Genomic DNA, 17,424 nt, shown 5'->3' with positions numbered 1-17,424 from the left:
CCGCACAGGAGGCGGCGGCGGTTCTCCAGGTCGCGTCGGACACGTCGGACGCGATAATGCACGCTCCGCTGCAATGTCGGTCTCATTGCGCCGTTGCACCGTTGCAGTGACGTACCCTGGGGGGGCATTCGTAGGCTGTGTGTTGGTGGCGGTAACGCCGCTTCACCAGCACGTGCAGCAAAGCCCTGGAAAAGGGATTGCCGCATTCGAGCGTAGGTGCACAATTTCGAGCGCCGCGTCGTGGGATTGATTTGCATTCTCCGGCTCATTTGCTGGGTCGTGTCCTGCGGGAATTCTTTGCTCTTCCACTCTCTCACTCTCTTCCGCGCCCAGCTCTCGCATATCTTTCTCCCCCTCTCGTTCGGCTTTCGCCTTCCTTCCTTCCTTTCTTCATTGCCTGTGTGGTATATTCTTCCAATTCTTTGCGCGCTTGTCGATTTCAATACCCTTCTTCAACAAATGTAATCTATTCGTATTTTTGAACCATCATTTACCGTCTTTTATTGCTGCTTCTTATTCCGTCCCTTTTTACCACTGCCAATAAAGAAATCGAGTCTTTCTTCGAGATTGCATTTTAATACAAAATTGCTGATGAAATAAACAACTCGCGCAGACTTTATTATTTGATGAACAGCTAATTATTTAAACGTCACCTTTATCTCGTCTCACGTTTTTGTTAATTTGTTGTTAATTACACGGTTATACCAGGCAATATACGATTTTCACTTCAGTTAAATGTCTATTCCCGTTATGTAAATTTGATAAATTTATTCAATGAATTTTTTTATTATACATAAATTCAACGTATCGCGGGTTTTTTACGTGCAGCATTTTAATATTTTATACGGGATGATGTATGTATAAATAACCCTTCATTTAAAAAAGTTACAAAATGTGGTACAGCAGCGATTGCGTTCGTGCGTGGCAAGGTTTGAAATCAATTTGCAATTTGATAAACGCGAAATCAAATCGTGCTGAGACTGTTCGGGCTAGTAAGACCGAGGAAAATGTCGCAATGATGAATGAGATTCGCGGGGCAATCGAGGCGAAATTCAACGATTAGACAGCATGAGAATGAAGGACTGTGGAACTTGTAATAGGAGAAATTCTCTGTGGCGAAATTATACGGAGGAAGGAGTGCGTGTAATGCCGAAACCAACATGTAGCGATGAATCTTCGTTTGGGATATATCCAGTCCCATAAATTTAAACCGCGCGTTATTCCATCAAACAGGTGCGAAAGTAATAAAATGCGATCGAACATTCTCGTATTTGGTTACGCAAACTATCGGAATTTAATATAATGCGGCTCAGGGAAACACAAAACAGGAAAATTAAAAAATTCCATTGTCAGAAGACAATGGTATTTTCCGCTCTTTTTGATTAACCCCCGCATTCCTCGTTCGAATATGCGGAACGTCCGATAATTTAACTAATGGCAAATTAGCAATGTACTGGTTTCAAAGCTTTGTCGTATTAAATAAACATGTTGGAGATATTAATTAAAATGAGGCAGTCAATCTCGCAGTAACTTATACGCGCAACATAATAGATCGGTATACAAACGTGATAATACTCAATAATTTCGGTCGCATGATTTTCTACATATTATCGCTAATGGATATGCGATTAGTATAATGAAGGTTATTAATATTACACAGTTGCGCGCGTTATTTTTCGTTTTAAGACGCGTGTAGTCGCGCTATCATAGACGCTCAAATAGGATTTACATGCAATTTAATAACATAGCACAACATGCAATAATTATCTGATTTAACTTGGCACACATGAGGATTTAATTGCAACTGTATGTCAACAATTATTTTCTTATTATTTCATTATCTGAATCTCCCCGCAAAATCAATGTAACTTGCACGAGTAATCGGACGGAAATTCTTCTTGAAAAACTTGGAAAGTGTCATACTTTCTTAACATTCTCATTCGAGATTTTCCAATTTAATTACCTGTAGAATTTTTAGAAAACTACTAATGAAAGAGCTGACGATCCAGCAAGCGTGTCACGAATAATTTTCGTTTCTGGAGAGGTGAGTTTGTACGCGCGAGAAATTGCTGCTGTAGAGATAGCGATACAAACGTCGAATAAACTGACCAGAGAAGTTCGTGTTAGCAAGAACTAGTTAATTTGTAATTTACGTGTAGCGCAGGAAGATGTGTCGATAAACGTACTATAATTAAAACGTTTATTTTCATCGCAATTGTGACACATCTATTGTTACCACGCAAAAAAAAAGACATAATTGACAGTTTGATGCACGTTTGATACACATTCTTTTCCCAGTGATCTTTTATTATCCGACTAAAGAGATTATTAGTAATGATTCCTTAGCTCAGTTAATTAATTAGTTATACCCTCGGATACATATGACGTACGCATATTTGATGTGAGGATGAAAGGGTTCGCAGTAAATATTGTAATAACTTTAGGAAGCGAAGTCTTCCTTAAGCATCTTTTTATCTCGATGTACTTTATGCATTTTAAACGTCTTATTCCCCTCAAGATAAATAAAAATATGCTCCTCTCGCGCGAATTGAAAAGAACACTTTTTGCTTAAGTATCTTCCCCAAAAATTTTCAAATAATAGGTAACTGCTGTTAAGTAAATTAAACCGTAGTATCGATCGGTCGCGAACATTAAATTGCACCGCGAAATGTCTTCTGCGAGGCCAAGTTACGCAAACACCAGGTCTTTCTACGAGGGTCTTTCCGAAATACACTGCACGCAGTGTATCGCGATTCAAAAGTCCTAATTAAGCACGCAACATTAGGTACAAGTTTGCGAATCTGTACGGAAATCTGGAAGCTTCGTTATATCTTTGCAGTTTGGAGAAGTGAAACGTCAATATCGCAACGAATCTCCCCTCTTGCTTGGAAGTTTCTGCCTCTGACAAAATAATTTTCCAAGTAGAGCATATGGTCGCGCTTCCTCGAGATACTTGTGTATCTTCACAGTGAAGATACGAAACTTCTCAGTTAAATTAAACGTATCAAATCAATGTGAATTACATTGCAGCGGAAATACTTACGATGAAAGGGAATATTTTAGAATATCAATTAAATGATACAATTATTGGAAACCTAATTAACTCGATTTAATTAAATTACTATAAATTATTTATTATTTATTATTATAAATTATTTGAAGTGTGTTTGTTTCCTGTTGCATAATGAGGATCTCACTGAATATAATGTACTTTTGCGATTTTTTTTATCAACAATTTTATAGAAAAATGACAAATTGTAAAACGTATTGTATGATTTATAAATAAACTCCCACCTTTCTCTATAATAGGAGTTACTTGAACAATTTCAAAAGACCATACAATAGCTCATTGCTACGATCCGTACTCAAGTGGTGGATTAAGGTATCGTAAAAGGTGATAAGAGGATAAGGAGTCAAAATGTGGAAATCGCAGGACAAAGGAGATACTGTGCTCGTAGGATCCTTTCCTTTTGTGTTTCCTTTCCTTTCTAACCTATCGCATTGCTGTTGTATCGTACGTGATCTCTTTAATACGCGATCAAGTGTAGAATTAAAGTTCATTTTCCGTAAATATAAAAGAAAAATCATAAAAAAAGATTGGAAAATAATATCATATAATATTTATCTTTCTCCCTTTTAGAAAATCGCCAAATGGTGCAAAATGTCGCGAGAGCGATTTTCTGAAGAATATGTATATGAATAATGTGTTGCGCTCGAATAAAACAAAAGCTTTATCGATAAAAATTATTTGTAAGTCTCTATTTCTGCAAAATATAAAATATTCCGTCGTTTAGCGCAATTGTTACATAAATTATATCCTCTACGTAAGAATAAAATTTGTCAAAGCTCTTAATAAAATTATTTAATCTTTACTATAACTCTTAAAAATATAACATTTTATCTCCCGTGAGAATTATTAAGTGCAATGTCCGGTCGAAATATTATACAAACATCGATTATTCAATGCCTTTTCAAGTAGCTTTTGTTCGCTAATCCAATGGTTTAATTATTCTCGGATTTATAATTAACAGTTATTCGTCTCCTTGAAGAAGCATAATGTATTTCCGATTACTGTAAATTTCGACGGGACATGGCGAGATCCAGTGTGAAGGAAGTGAGAAGGAGAGAGGGAAAACCGAGTGCGATTACTTCTACCTGTTTTCTTCTCTCTCATTTCCTCACCCCCCCCCTCTCTCTCTCCCTCTCTCTCTCTCTCACACTTTCCCTCTTACTGCTGTCTCAAGATTTCATTCGCTGCCGCTGGATCGGCGTGCCAGTCGGATTAATGTTTCAGAAATTCAATTACGAGTTCCTTGACAGCTGTCTGAGTCGAGTAGGATCCAATTAATGCTCGCGATGCGGGCGTCGTTGTTCCCGCCCCTTCACCCCCGGATTCGTTTAAAACATCGAACTGGAAGTACAGCGCAAACAAGTGCAATAACGCGTGAGAGGGAGGAGGGGGGAGATACAGTAGCTTATAAAATGAAGCGAAATGAGCATGTTGAAAAGCTGATGTGCCTCGATTTATGCGATAGTCAATGTGACATTGGGTCCACATACTCAGGAGAGCGTCCGCGACGGAGGGTGAGAAGGTAAAAGCGTGAAAGGGTCGCCGATCGAAGGGCGCCGAGAGAAATGCTCCACTCCACTTTCTCCACGATTTCTCGAGACACCGCGGAAAAAGCGTATGTTCCAATTTGTAGGCGCTTCGCGCGCTTTCACAGTCTCGTTTACGACGTTACGTGGGGAGCATATTGTTTCCTCTGGCAAATACGATACCCGTTCGACGGGCGAATAAAGTTGTGGAAGCCGTGGCTGATCCGGCCAACGCACGAGTATTTCATTCACGAATAAAATTATTAATTGAAACGACGATCGCGTCCCAAAAATGCACGCTGTGTTCTGCGTCGTTTTACAAGAATTTCCGAACGCTTAAACGTAAAGGACTTTGGCAGACCGTATCCTTTTGTATCCATTTTAGCTAAAGAGATATCTTTATCTCAAACCTTTGCGCGCACGTCTTTGTCGAAAAATGGAGATATATTACAGAAGGGAGACGGGGGAGGGGGTCGTGCGCGGCATATGCATAGCGCAGATTAACGTAAAGTGCTTCATGCGACGTACGTGCAATGACACTGCATACCATATTTTATGGAATTTGCGCAAAACAAGTATCCGTGTCACGCTTTAATACATAAATTCTGTCGAGCTTATGGAATACCGTCACCGTTATCCATAAATTAACGCGTTATCCATAAATACATAATGAATAAATAAATTTCTGAAAATATCACAAACAATATATATTATTAAATATGGGGAACACAAAGTCGAGTGCCGCGGAGCAAAGGGATCCGTGGCGGCTGCTGAGCAGAAGGACGCGTCTCGAATCGGATCTTGGTACCGCGGAAATGTCTAAGAGAAAATGTTTTCTACCGGGATAAATCGTCCGTCATATAAGAATAACAGGAAAGTTTGAATTCAATATCGCAGCGTCGCGTCGGTTCTCGTTCGTAAGTTATTGAGTTTCAAAGTGCAATAGTCAATTCGACGGTACGTGCCGCGCGTACACTGCCGTCGCCGATTCGCCGGCGGTCGATGTGACGAATTTTACTTCCGAACTTTGAAATCCAATAACTCACGGCTCGGTCATCGAATCGACGTGTTACCGGACGGTTTGCCGAGTTTCGGGCAAGCTCATCGTTCTTCATGCGTTTCGCTCCTTGCGACACACGGCTCTAGGGCGCCGAATTTATGGAGCTGGGTTCGACGATGTATATCTTGGCATTAGATATAAGGTCAAAGCGACGGTAATCGTATCTTATAGTGTTGAACCTATAAATTTCCTTTGTTCAAATTTCGCAACTACGGATACGTCAGGATGACTTCTCTCGGCGTAAAACGGGAGAGAGAGAGAGAAAGAAAGAGACAGAGTTGTGAACAAAGAGACATTTGTGAATAACATCTTCCTTGTCAGTTTAGAGTGAACACCTGTCATTTTTTCGAAAAAAAAAAACTATGAACCATATACCATGAACAAGCAATAAAGATATTTTGCAATCAATATATATACTGTCAGAAAAATGACAGTTCTTTATTTAAAATTGACTCAAAAAAGTTCGTTTAAAAAGCCCTTAGTGTTTCAAACTACTCCATTTAATATTACATTTCTTTCGTATAATACTGAAAACCGTCACCAAAATTTTGTTAATTTAATTTCATCATTGATCGTAAATAAGATCACGGCACATTTTCAATTATCACATATTTTGTTGTTGCACTAAATGCAAGGAATTTTTCTACGACATTTCCGCAAGAGCAATAATATCTAGCACTGATCATATTCGTGATCATTAAGTACCACATCAATTACGACGTTTAGATCTACGACGTGTCGACTAAACGTCATTACACCCATCCTCCCACCCCTCGTTCGCCAAGTATATAATTACGCTTTAATTATCCTTCGCTCGAGGTGATTCCGCGGTTACGTGAGAACGAACGTTCGTGTGCGAGCTAAACATGGCGACTACATAACTCTTACACAAACTAAACGGTATGTACGTAGTACACGTCCACGCGGCACTTCGATCGAGCCTTCCTAATAGAGATTCCGTGAAGCTTGTCGTTTCCTACCGGAAGAAACTTCGATTCCGTGATAACTTAGGGTATGCAATTACCATCCATCTAGCGGATGGCATGGGTAACCGGGGTGGTCCCGACCCAAGGGCCGAGAAGGGGTGAGAATGTATTGGAGCAGACGAATCGCAGGCTAATCGACAGAAGATAGTAGAAAATCTTGACCTTGACTATACTAACAGTGTGATAATCCTTTGCTCTTATTTTATAACAACCATTACCGTTATCTATTCAGTTACTACGGTGATTCTCTATTGAAATAGTAGCAAGATCTATCGCTGTGCGCTAGAGAGCGAAATGTATTAATTTAATTGATACATTCGTTTTTATTAACGAATAATCAAGTAAAAATTTGAACGTACAAGAAATGTAAGAAATAAAGAGATGCAAAATAAGCAATAATTCGAAACAAAAGAAAAACGATGCCGTTTAAATAGCAAACTGGCATATTTATTAACGTTCTCAAAATTTGGAAAATTTTCCTTCTGACGAGTCTGATTTTTCGTCAACGTATTTATCATTACGATTTACTATTGTCACTAAAGATGATAATAAATGAATTGACCGCGAATCGACTGTCGAATACACAAGCCATATGAGTCGTCCTTTTCGACCATCATGTATTCGCGTCGCGAATACTACGAAGGGCTGATCGATCTGTCACGTATATTCCAAGCGCACGCGAAGGGGAAAATCCATGGCCCTTTGGTAGACCTTCAAGGTGCTCCCTTTCTGCGTTGGTCGACTGTTTCTCTCTTTCTTTCCTTTCTTCCGATTCTCTACTTTCTTTCTTCCACCGCCCATATTCGATGACGGATCGTTCAACTGAAACGAGTTTTGCTGACTAACGGCTCGTTGTTTCTTTCGCTTTTCGCGTTCTCCTTTCCTTTTTTTCTCTCTTTCTGTCCTAACGATTTTGATCCGTCGCGTCGTCGCGACCGCAGCAGCAGCGGCAGCGGCAGCAGCAGCCATCAACGTCGGCGATGGAATTCCGATCGGAAGATTAGAGGAAACGATCGCACGGCAGCGCGCGGCAGTCGTCCAGAACGTCTGCAAAGAACTTACGCGGAGAAATCTCGCGAGAGTTACGAGTCTCACGGCCGAGTTAGGGGTCGAGGGGCATCTTTTTCCGGCAGGAAGAAAGTCGTGGACGAGAAAGGAAAAAGGCGCGGCAGGAGAAAGGGCGAGAAGTTTCCCCACACGGACCTATCTCCGCCTAGGCGAGTAAATAAATAAACTACGAAGAGACTCGAAAAGTATCGAGATTTCTTCGTTCTTCGATCCGACTTGCATCTCGCAACCTCCCCCCATCTCCGTACCCGTCCGTCCGCTCTCTTCTTCTCGTAGTCCGCTTTTATTTGTAATTTTATTTATCGTTTTCCTTTAACATTAACCGCAAACTCGATACGTACTTTATTGCTTCGCTTCTTACCGATGCTTTTATGAGTTCCGCTTACACGATTTACCTTGGCGGGGTAAATGCGAGAAACGGTTCCGTCTTCTGTATTGTCTCCTCTGTGGCCGCATTTCCCGCCGGGTTTATCCCGCCGGCTCTTCTCTTCTATTTTTCGTTCGATCTCCTCGCGTATCTTCCACTCTACGGCGCCACTACTCGCTCTAGCGGTCTTAATAATTCCGGATGAAAATGGAATTTGCACGCGCCTGTATCCGCGCTGTCGATGCAACAGTGATGGTATAGTTTTTCGCTTTCGGCGCACGTGTAAAATCTACTATCCGCTGGGAGGTCTAGTCCTTCATTACGATCCACCATTTGCGTTGTAACGAACGAACAGCGGTTTCGTCGCGCCACCGCGCTCCCTGCATGCTGTGCATACATATAGAGAATTCACGCCCGCTGGCTCGGAACCTGGGTTGGTATACATTAGTGATTATGCCGCGATATTTCGGTTTTATTGTGCGGTCCGTATACCCCGACGAATTATTTAGCGAGTCCTGCGCCGCCTGCGTACCGATCATTTATCGTTGTTATGCCGCGACAAGAGCATGCTATTGCGAGGGGCTCGCGTTACAGACCGGTCATTCGAAAACTGATCAATTTAACCCTCCAAGTCCTCTTTAGGCGTAACTTGATTAATGAAATAAATCAATTAAATTATTGTATGCAGAACTAATGTAATCATGACCGGTGTAAATTACGGGGACCAAGCAAACCGGAAGGAAACTCTAATACCCGATTATGCAACATATGTATATTTTTGTTCATTGTTTTAAACATTGTAATAGTAAATATTAGAAATAAAAAAGAAATGTTCTACTCTGTGATTCCTGATATATGAAACAGGATGTATCCCTTGTTTCAGTTTTTTTCTTTACTTCGATATAAATTTCTCTATCTCCACGAAGATCTTTCCACTAAAAAAAAAAATCGTTTCCTCAACTCACTTTCAACGATCCCAAACGTAATGTTTGAAGAAAGGTATTAAAGATTTTTAACGAAGTTCGCCGAACGAGATTTTGTTAGGTACGTCATAAAATCGGATGTTGTAATTGGAGAGAATAATGAGGGAGGATGTGCCGGAGCGAAAGGAAGGTAATAGGCATGCCGAGAGGAGGAATGCAGAAATTATGTAATGAGGGTAAAGTAGCGTCTTGTTTCAATGAGATACGTATTATCTCTCTCGCATTATCTCTTATATAAAATAAGAACGTGTATCGATCGATAAGTCGCAGAACGCATCTTGCGCGGAGCGCATCTATATAACTCGATCGTACTTTGTGAACAAACGACGAAAGCTTTGACTTTTCACGGCGAAATTCTCCATATTTTCATAATTGTGTACTTTATCGAGGAAGAAATCAAACGAAACCTACTAATAAAATAATAGTTGTTTAAGATTTTCTTAAAAGCGTGAATTTCTCTTCTTTTCAGACGTGTGCAAGGCCATAAATTATTAATAATGTATTTTCATTATTAATACGCTGTGCATATGTGATTTCTTTCTTTAAACTAACAAATATTGATTAATTGATTAATACCGATTAAGTTTAAAGTGATGAATACCTACTAATATTAATTTTCTTCTAATCCAGTATTGTATTAAATATGAATTAAATTAATATTTGTCATATATGAACGGATAGATAAATCTAAACATTATATTGTAACGTTATAATATTTAGATCGATTGACTAAATTTAAAAGAGTCTAAAAATTAAATGTCCTATAAGCAAATTACGGTATCCGGATATAAAAAGATCATGAAACTCTTCTTCTAAATGCAAATCTTGAGACACGTATATAGACACGTATTCTGCAAGGGATGTCGATATTTTTAGAAACATGGAGACTAAATTTAGAGAGAAGACGTAGCACAAAGAGGAGTAAGATTTCCTTTCTATTTCGAGAGTATTATCGATTACAAACTAAATTGTTAAATACTAGTCAAGTCGACGTACCTTACATTATAAAATTTAGTCATGCATTAATGATCTGCCACGGAATAGTTTACAGAGGTAACAGATTTCGCGAATACATCTCTCTGCCAATATATCGATATCATGAGATATCGTTCCGGGATTTGAAACCATTTCCTTTTCGAAGTGTATGTCGTTACGAGGGGATAAGGTCTCCTCCATTACATTTATGAGATAAATGTGCCGTAATAATCTGGCAAAATTGCACGCACCACTGCTGACATTGCGACTATTTCACGCACGCAGAAAGCAGTTGACATTTGTGTAGCTTATGGCGAACATTCTCACCTGCATTCTAGAAGCGCACTCTTGCCCCTGAGGGTGTACGCCGGAACATTTATGTGAAGTAGCTTCAGAGCAGCGACTGAAACAGAAAAAGAGAGAGGAAGCTCGCGTGAGATCGCATAAATGTCAATTGCGAGTATATACGTTGTCGCCTGGGGGTGCTATCGATGCGACGTCGCCGGAAATGCACGACAACGATTCCTCGAGTGTTCGATTATATTGCCGATAATAAAAGACATAAAAGACACTCTTTCAAAAAGCATCAAGGAATGATTTTTAATTATGAATATGTATGTATAAGCATAATTTGAAGGGGAAACTAGAAGGGAAGAGACAAAATCTTACTTATCTACATACGAAATTTATCAATAATTACATAACGTTATTGAAATTGTTTTCTGGTACATTTTTGTACATAATTTTTTGTATCTTGGCGATACTCGACCGAAATCAAATTCAAATATTTATGGAATCGAGATGACATTAAACTATAATATTTATCGCTACTTTAAATTTATATATTACAGTTAAATATAATAATACATTTATTCTCTTGTTTTATCAAGGAGTCTTTTAAGTTATTCTATAGCTTTAAGTTTCCAAGAGAATGGATGAAGGAGCTGTTACAAAGGTTTACTTGTTAGATCAAGTTAGATCAGGAACTCCTGAACAAGTGCTACTTCAATATTACTCGCTACCGATATGCAGCCCGATGTGAATAGAGAACGTTTTCAAATGTGAGGCTTTCTTTCACACCTAAATCGGTAAATCTCTTGACCCACTGCCAAGCGCACAATAGAAGTATTAAAAAAACGGTATAGTTACTCGACCTACCACGAATCTTTTTACGGAAGAGTATCGCGCCAACCTTCGGCTCGAGCTTTCAATAGTGACGAGGGTCGGTAAAGCTTGGAAAATTGTGCCGCGATTGGATAATCCAGAGAATTGGAAGTAGATCGTGCTAGATGCTCAAATAATGGAAGATAGAACTTTGTTAGGACGTCTTTCGTAGTTTACCCTACCTTCCTTCATTTTCTCTTCTCTTGATGTGCTCGCACCAAAAAGTGACCATTTTTATGAACTATACGTTTTGAGATATTAATTAAAGATCATGGCTTGAGATCTTATAACATTAAAAATTTATTCAATTTATTCATTATTATTCATTCATCGTTAAAAAGGGCAAATGTCTTTTATAATCAAATAGCATTTGCATCGTTTTATTAAATTATTCCATGAAATATTAATACGAATGCCAATATTTAATCATATCATCGTTTATTTAAATGCTAGATGTTGTATAAAATATTGTATACATATATAAGTACTGTGGTTCGTTTTTTATGCAAATCAATTTTTCGTTATAAATATGTGTTCTTATATTAAAAAATTCTTATTCTTTAGATATTTTTATACAAACAAAATCGATATCTTGACATATCCATCAAATGAGTTTCCCATTTTAATAATCTAACGCATTTTTATTCCACCAGATAAAACTAAGGAAAAGTTACTGTACAAGGTCTGAGCACGACTCTTATATTTTTTAAGCGTAGCAGACTATACTTGTGTACGGAGAGTACATAAGTATGTGCATGCAACGACTAGTAGAGGTCGGTATCTAATTTTGTCGTCATTGCCGTTGTCGTCGTCGTCGTCGTCGCCGTTGTCAGAAGAACGGGAATGGACGTGAAGAACGAAAAGGTTAAGAGCGAGAATTCCTAGGCAGAGACAAGCTGAAATTTTCAGTGCCAGATTAAATGTGGAGGCTAGAACATTCCAGACGCTGGTCTTGTCTCGCAAATGTAACCCGTAGACAATTCATAAGAAGACGTCGAATACATATTAATTCATCGTAAAATAAAGCCGGGGCTATATTCCATGCATGGCAGCAATGAGACGAATGAGAGATTTATTCTATACTCGAATTAACGTCAAAATATTGATGCGTGTAAACTTGGATAGAAACAAGCACTGCTTTGTGTGGACTCTACCGAATCAAAATTACTAAATTTAATCTTTCAAATTAATTCGTAAACTTGGGCACTACTAATATTTAATTAGCATTCTAATGAGTGCCAATGGTTTGTAGCTAAGCTACAAATGGAATATCAATGCTGAGAAATCAATTCATTTTTCAGTTCATTCTGTCCAACACATCCACTTAATAAATATATAGTTTAAATTCTCAAAGCTTTCGTCACACGATGAAGTATATTTCATTTCTCGCGTCTCGCGACCCAGCTGTAATGTCTATCTTCTTACCCTTTCGCTGTCGATCCTTCGAAGCTTCCGATGTCTTTACCCAACATGGTAAGTACCAAAATTCGAACGTCACTTGGAAGTTTTCGCCCGTCCTAGGACACGTCTAAACAGTTTAGCCAGCGACGCGCGCACGAGAAACGTCGGGCAAACCGAAACTTTCTGCGGAAACCTCACGAGCTTTCGTAATTGGAGAAGGGGTAAGAGACGAAGAAGGACTTGGGTCTGCTTCTCGATTCTGCATATACCTCGCAAAGTAAACTGGTAAACTGGTAATGTTCATCTGGTGGAAATTGTTATGCCCTGTCAGAAGCAAGCTACGGGTGACGTAGGTCCGAGGCGAATCCGAGTTTCGAGATCACCCTAAGAGGATTAGATGAGGGAGAACTGCCCACAACACACCAGCGTAACACGTTGTGTGCGATTCTTGGGGTATTACGAGCGAAAATCGATGCCGTTTCACCATATTTTCTCAAGCATTTATCAACTTAACCGCTATACCGTCCCATACATAAATTACACGTCGTAATTTTAATTACGCAAACATGCTACTTAAATATTTACTGTCCCCTTTTAAAGTTACACTTATTCATCGTATCAATTTCTTCCAAACGCGTTTCACTTGATACTCTACGGACGTATCGATTAGCGTCGGATAGCGATTTGCGAAGTAAAACGTGCGCGTAGGGTTACCCATCCACGTGATTGTCGTTGAAGTCGTTAAAATAGAACGGGTCGGCGCAGTTGGATCCGAACAAACGGGGAATAACGAACGCGTTTTGCGTTAACGATGTGACGTTACGCTATTATCCCGCAACTCGAGAAGAAAAGTGACCCGATTGTCGATGCAACGAACGAGCATGAAACTCGTCAATGTCTGAGTAATTCATTTAATCGTGAAGAACGCGACGACGCGTTCGACAATAATTGCGTCTTACCGATCGTCGCCGGTTCTCGTTTCACTACGCGCGTCCACCTAACAATAACGTCCTCGCTTTCGGTATGTATTCTAGCTTGGACCGTTGAATTACATGCCTCGTTCGTTGAATTACATGATCGGCTTCAAGAGAGATAAGCGACCTCTCTCTCTCTCTCTCTCTCCCTCTCTCGACGAGTCACCTTTGGTCGTGACGCCGGCCAAGAGAGCGCGATTGTATTCCATCGAGAGGATCGTGCTTCGATTTGGCCCGAGAATTAATTGCACCGGGATTCGACTTTGCATAGCTGTCGGAGCCGTCGCCCCTTCACGAAACTCGCTAAGTTTCGGGACGACGATCACGAATATATCGTAGGCCCTTCGATTACGAAGACTTGACAGTTCTACTGAAATTTGCATCGAGAATTTTGAGCAATCGATAGTTTACTTTCTCGTAATAACGATGCCCCGCGGCGTTTGATAGCTCGTAACAATAAGATCATGAAAAAGCTTTTCTCCATATCTTTAAATTTCTTTTCTTAGGAAAAACTTTCAAGATATGACAATCACATTTAGTAATAAAAACTAATTAAAATGAAGATACGAGAAACGCTTTAAAAAAATAATAAAACTGGTAAAAACTATTTGCTGTGAAAATTAATTTCATGTGACATTTGATGATTGCATTTATTCAGAAATACGCTTATTTATCGTCGGCTTTTTACGGTTCGCCATAAATCTTAATCTTCATTAAGAATTTCTTTATACGACACACACAATCTCACACGGATTAGAGACTTTACGCGAACAATGCCACTTTATCAGTCAGTGTAACCCCGAAACTACCTTGTTCTTGCTCTAAACGACATTAAGAGACACCCTTCTCGCGCGGGCTATGTATTACCGTGTTAGCGTGGGTTATGTTGTTCTTGTGCCAGACAATGCGGAGAGCGCTATTTCTGAGGATATGACAAGCTAATTTCACCGTAACTTCCGTTGATATCTTTCCGTAGACTACTTCTGAAGCTGGCAAAAGCGAAATATAAGACACGGAAGTATGACAAACTCGTTTTTTTGTCGTTTCACAAAGTATTTTCAAAAATGAAACTCTCACTATTCTACACGAATGTCTAATAATATTACTCTCGCGAAATCTCGATCGGGATCCATTATTAAACTTTACGTAATTTGATAAGCCCGCGCAATCACGGGACTCGAGGGCTCATCTCCTTATCACATTTCACGTCGGAAAGTGGTGATTGTGGAATTTTTAACAAGGTCTCTCGATGAATATGCGCGTGTTATAACATACTAAGATCCAGAAATAAAACCACGCCATAAAGTGCGACAGTTCTGCATAATGAACATATGCGCGGGGAGGAAGTGCATAGAGGGACGACGGGAGGGGGGGGGGGAATGCCCCGTTGCACCCGGGACTCTATTTTAATACTGACTTATCTAAGAGCGGCGTAATAACGCACCTAAAAAAGCGCTATCGTTAAAACTTCTTGCGAGTCGGGGCAGCACACCGAGGTATCTTTAATTTATGCAGTGTCCGCGTTTCGGGCGTTACGAGAGTGAGAGCAGAGGGGGGGGGAGGAACGGGGGTGAGACAGAGACACAGACTAGCCCTCCGCGTTACGGTGGCTTTCCCGGAACGAAGTTGAAATTCATTATAAGCAGACATTAATTTTACGCGGATTAATAACGACGCTTCCCTGTCCTTTATCACGGAACACCGTGAGTCGGCGCCGGCGCGACGCCGCGTCTCACCCTGCTGTGTTTTAATTAATTCGTGCCACGCGCACGTGTTTGTGTAGCCTGTCATTTCGTCGCTGTCTTTCAATTGGCCGAAAGAGCCGCGACTGAGCGAGGGATGCGAAATTGTAGGGTAGACGTCAAATACCGGCTAAATGTCACAAATGATGTTCTGGATTACAAAAAACTTTTCAAGTCCCGTGCACGCAAAAAATCGCGGAAGCACTAATTTAGTATACATTAAGCAGCGAGGATTTAACACATAGTAAGTAAGAAGGTAAGAATGTGGAATTGGATACCTAGATATATCGAGACACGAGGCTGTCTTGCGAGATCTGGATTTCCAGAAAAAAATCTCTTTCTCTCTCAAATGCAAAATGTTTCTTGTATATAGTAAAAATAACATTTTCAGCATTTAGGTGTTACTTGATTTTGATTCTTCAGTTAACAAAACTCTCGTCCATTCTGTTGTCGTAAATACCAAGAAATCGTTTGATGGAACGAAGCCAAGTGCGCGATCATCAAGTTCACCTCGGTAAATTGAATAATGACAGGATATGAGACAGTGAGGAACCGAATGGGCGACCGGCATTATCACTTCTACAAGCGACGATAAGATAGAATTGTCTAATTCGCAGCTTCTGTCGAGTCCAACAAAACGCGCTTGTTGTTTCCTCGACGAATTTACCGCACTGCGCCGTTACTCGAGCAAACGAGTTACGATGTCGAATCGATGATACTCGCCTGCGCGTCATCGTTTTCGTGCGATCCGCCCCGAGACCCCTTGCTTTTCAGAGCTATCGGCCCGTCGTCATGCCGGTTCATCGCGTGCAAACGCTTTTTCCTTTCGTGCCCTTTTGCCCGTGCCATTTTTGCACGGAGTCATTACCATAGTTACGCCAGAGCTCCAGCTTTATTTCGAAAATTCCGTTCGGCGGATTCGCCGCTGATCCGTTTCCCTCTGTTTTCGCCCATTATATCACTGCTGTATACGTAACCGGAGTAAGGCAACGTTATCTCGCGACTCGATATATGGACGCGCCATCACTGCCCTATTTCCCGACGGCGCCTATATAATATGTAATTACACGGCACGTAAAACGATATTAGTTATTCCACTTGCAAGATATTGATGTATCACAGTTCTTTGTTCTACCGCCTGTGCATAACAGAAGAACAGCCTGAATTATTCAGCGGCACTTTCCGCGCAACGTAATAGTCGCTTTGTCCCTGACTCCCGGTATTCAAGCGCTTCGTCTTCGTTCTTGCTCGCACGATCATTGTCATCTGGTGCCGGAGAATATACATATATCTATATGTAAGTCCTGATTCGATGTGTTGTCAACTAATTGACGAAACAGCTGTGTCGACGATATAAATTTGCCATGTCAGTCAAAACTGTACCGTTAATTTTCTCCGCATCATCAATTTTTTTCCGCTTAACGAGAATTAGTATCTATCTCTCGAATCTTGAATCTCAATATTGAATGCATGACATTAAGATATGTATCTCTGGGTTGAACATGCATATGCATCTTCCATAAATTGTATACGCATCTAAGAGATGTACGTTGCGATCTTTTGATCTTTTAACCTAATAAGAATAAATCTCTCTCCTTTTTACATGCAAAGTAGTATAGATGAAACTATAATCGGAACTTAATTTTTTTTCCCTTCTATAGATTCCTCCTTTTTGTTTGAATAAATATCAGTTTCAAGGACTAAAGACATCTTACATTTCCCATCATGAATTTTAATTGATAAATTTAATGAAAACGATTACATCTGTCAAAGGAAAAATTGAAAATAATCTCTGCAAAGATATTTAGCTATAATATTGATACCTTTACTATCTATCCATAATATATGTATATGTATATGTATATGTATATGTGTGTGTACGCGCGCGCGTGGAGATTTAATTTTGAAGAAATTGCTTCGGACGGTCTCTTAACGAATCGGCGGAAAAAACTGAGGAAAGAAAATCAGTCTAAAGTAGTTCTGCCTGGAACGCGAGATTAACGAGAATGGCAAGAACGTAATGTAAAAATACACAAGCGAAGAGAGAGAGAGAGAGAGAGAGAGAGAGAGAGAGAGAGAGAGAGAGAGAGAGAGAGAGAGAGAGAGAG

The 17,424-nt window shown here is 40.0% G+C and overlaps 1 protein-coding gene across 2 annotated transcripts in view; it reads right to left on the bottom strand.

Annotated features, from left to right (window-relative positions):
- LOC105567782 (cell adhesion molecule 2-like) overlaps positions 1-17,424 on the bottom strand; it is a 73,565-nt gene that overhangs the window by 34,238 nt on the left and 21,903 nt on the right. For both annotated transcript variants that reach the window (XM_012022917.1, XM_012022918.1), the window contains exon 2: positions 10,363-10,438. In XM_012022917.1, the coding sequence (XP_011878307.1) occupies positions 10,363-10,438 (76 nt within the window). The remainder of the gene's footprint in view (positions 1-10,362; positions 10,439-17,424) is intronic.

The sequence above is a fragment of the Vollenhovia emeryi genome, unplaced genomic scaffold (genome assembly GCF_000949405.1).
Source record: "Vollenhovia emeryi isolate VEMERY1.0 unplaced genomic scaffold, V.emery_V1.0 DF939134.1, whole genome shotgun sequence".
NCBI classification, from domain to species: Eukaryota; Metazoa; Arthropoda; class Insecta; order Hymenoptera; family Formicidae; genus Vollenhovia; species Vollenhovia emeryi.
The sequence above is the reverse complement of the archived record's forward strand: the minus strand, read 5'-3'. Positions and strand labels throughout refer to the sequence as shown.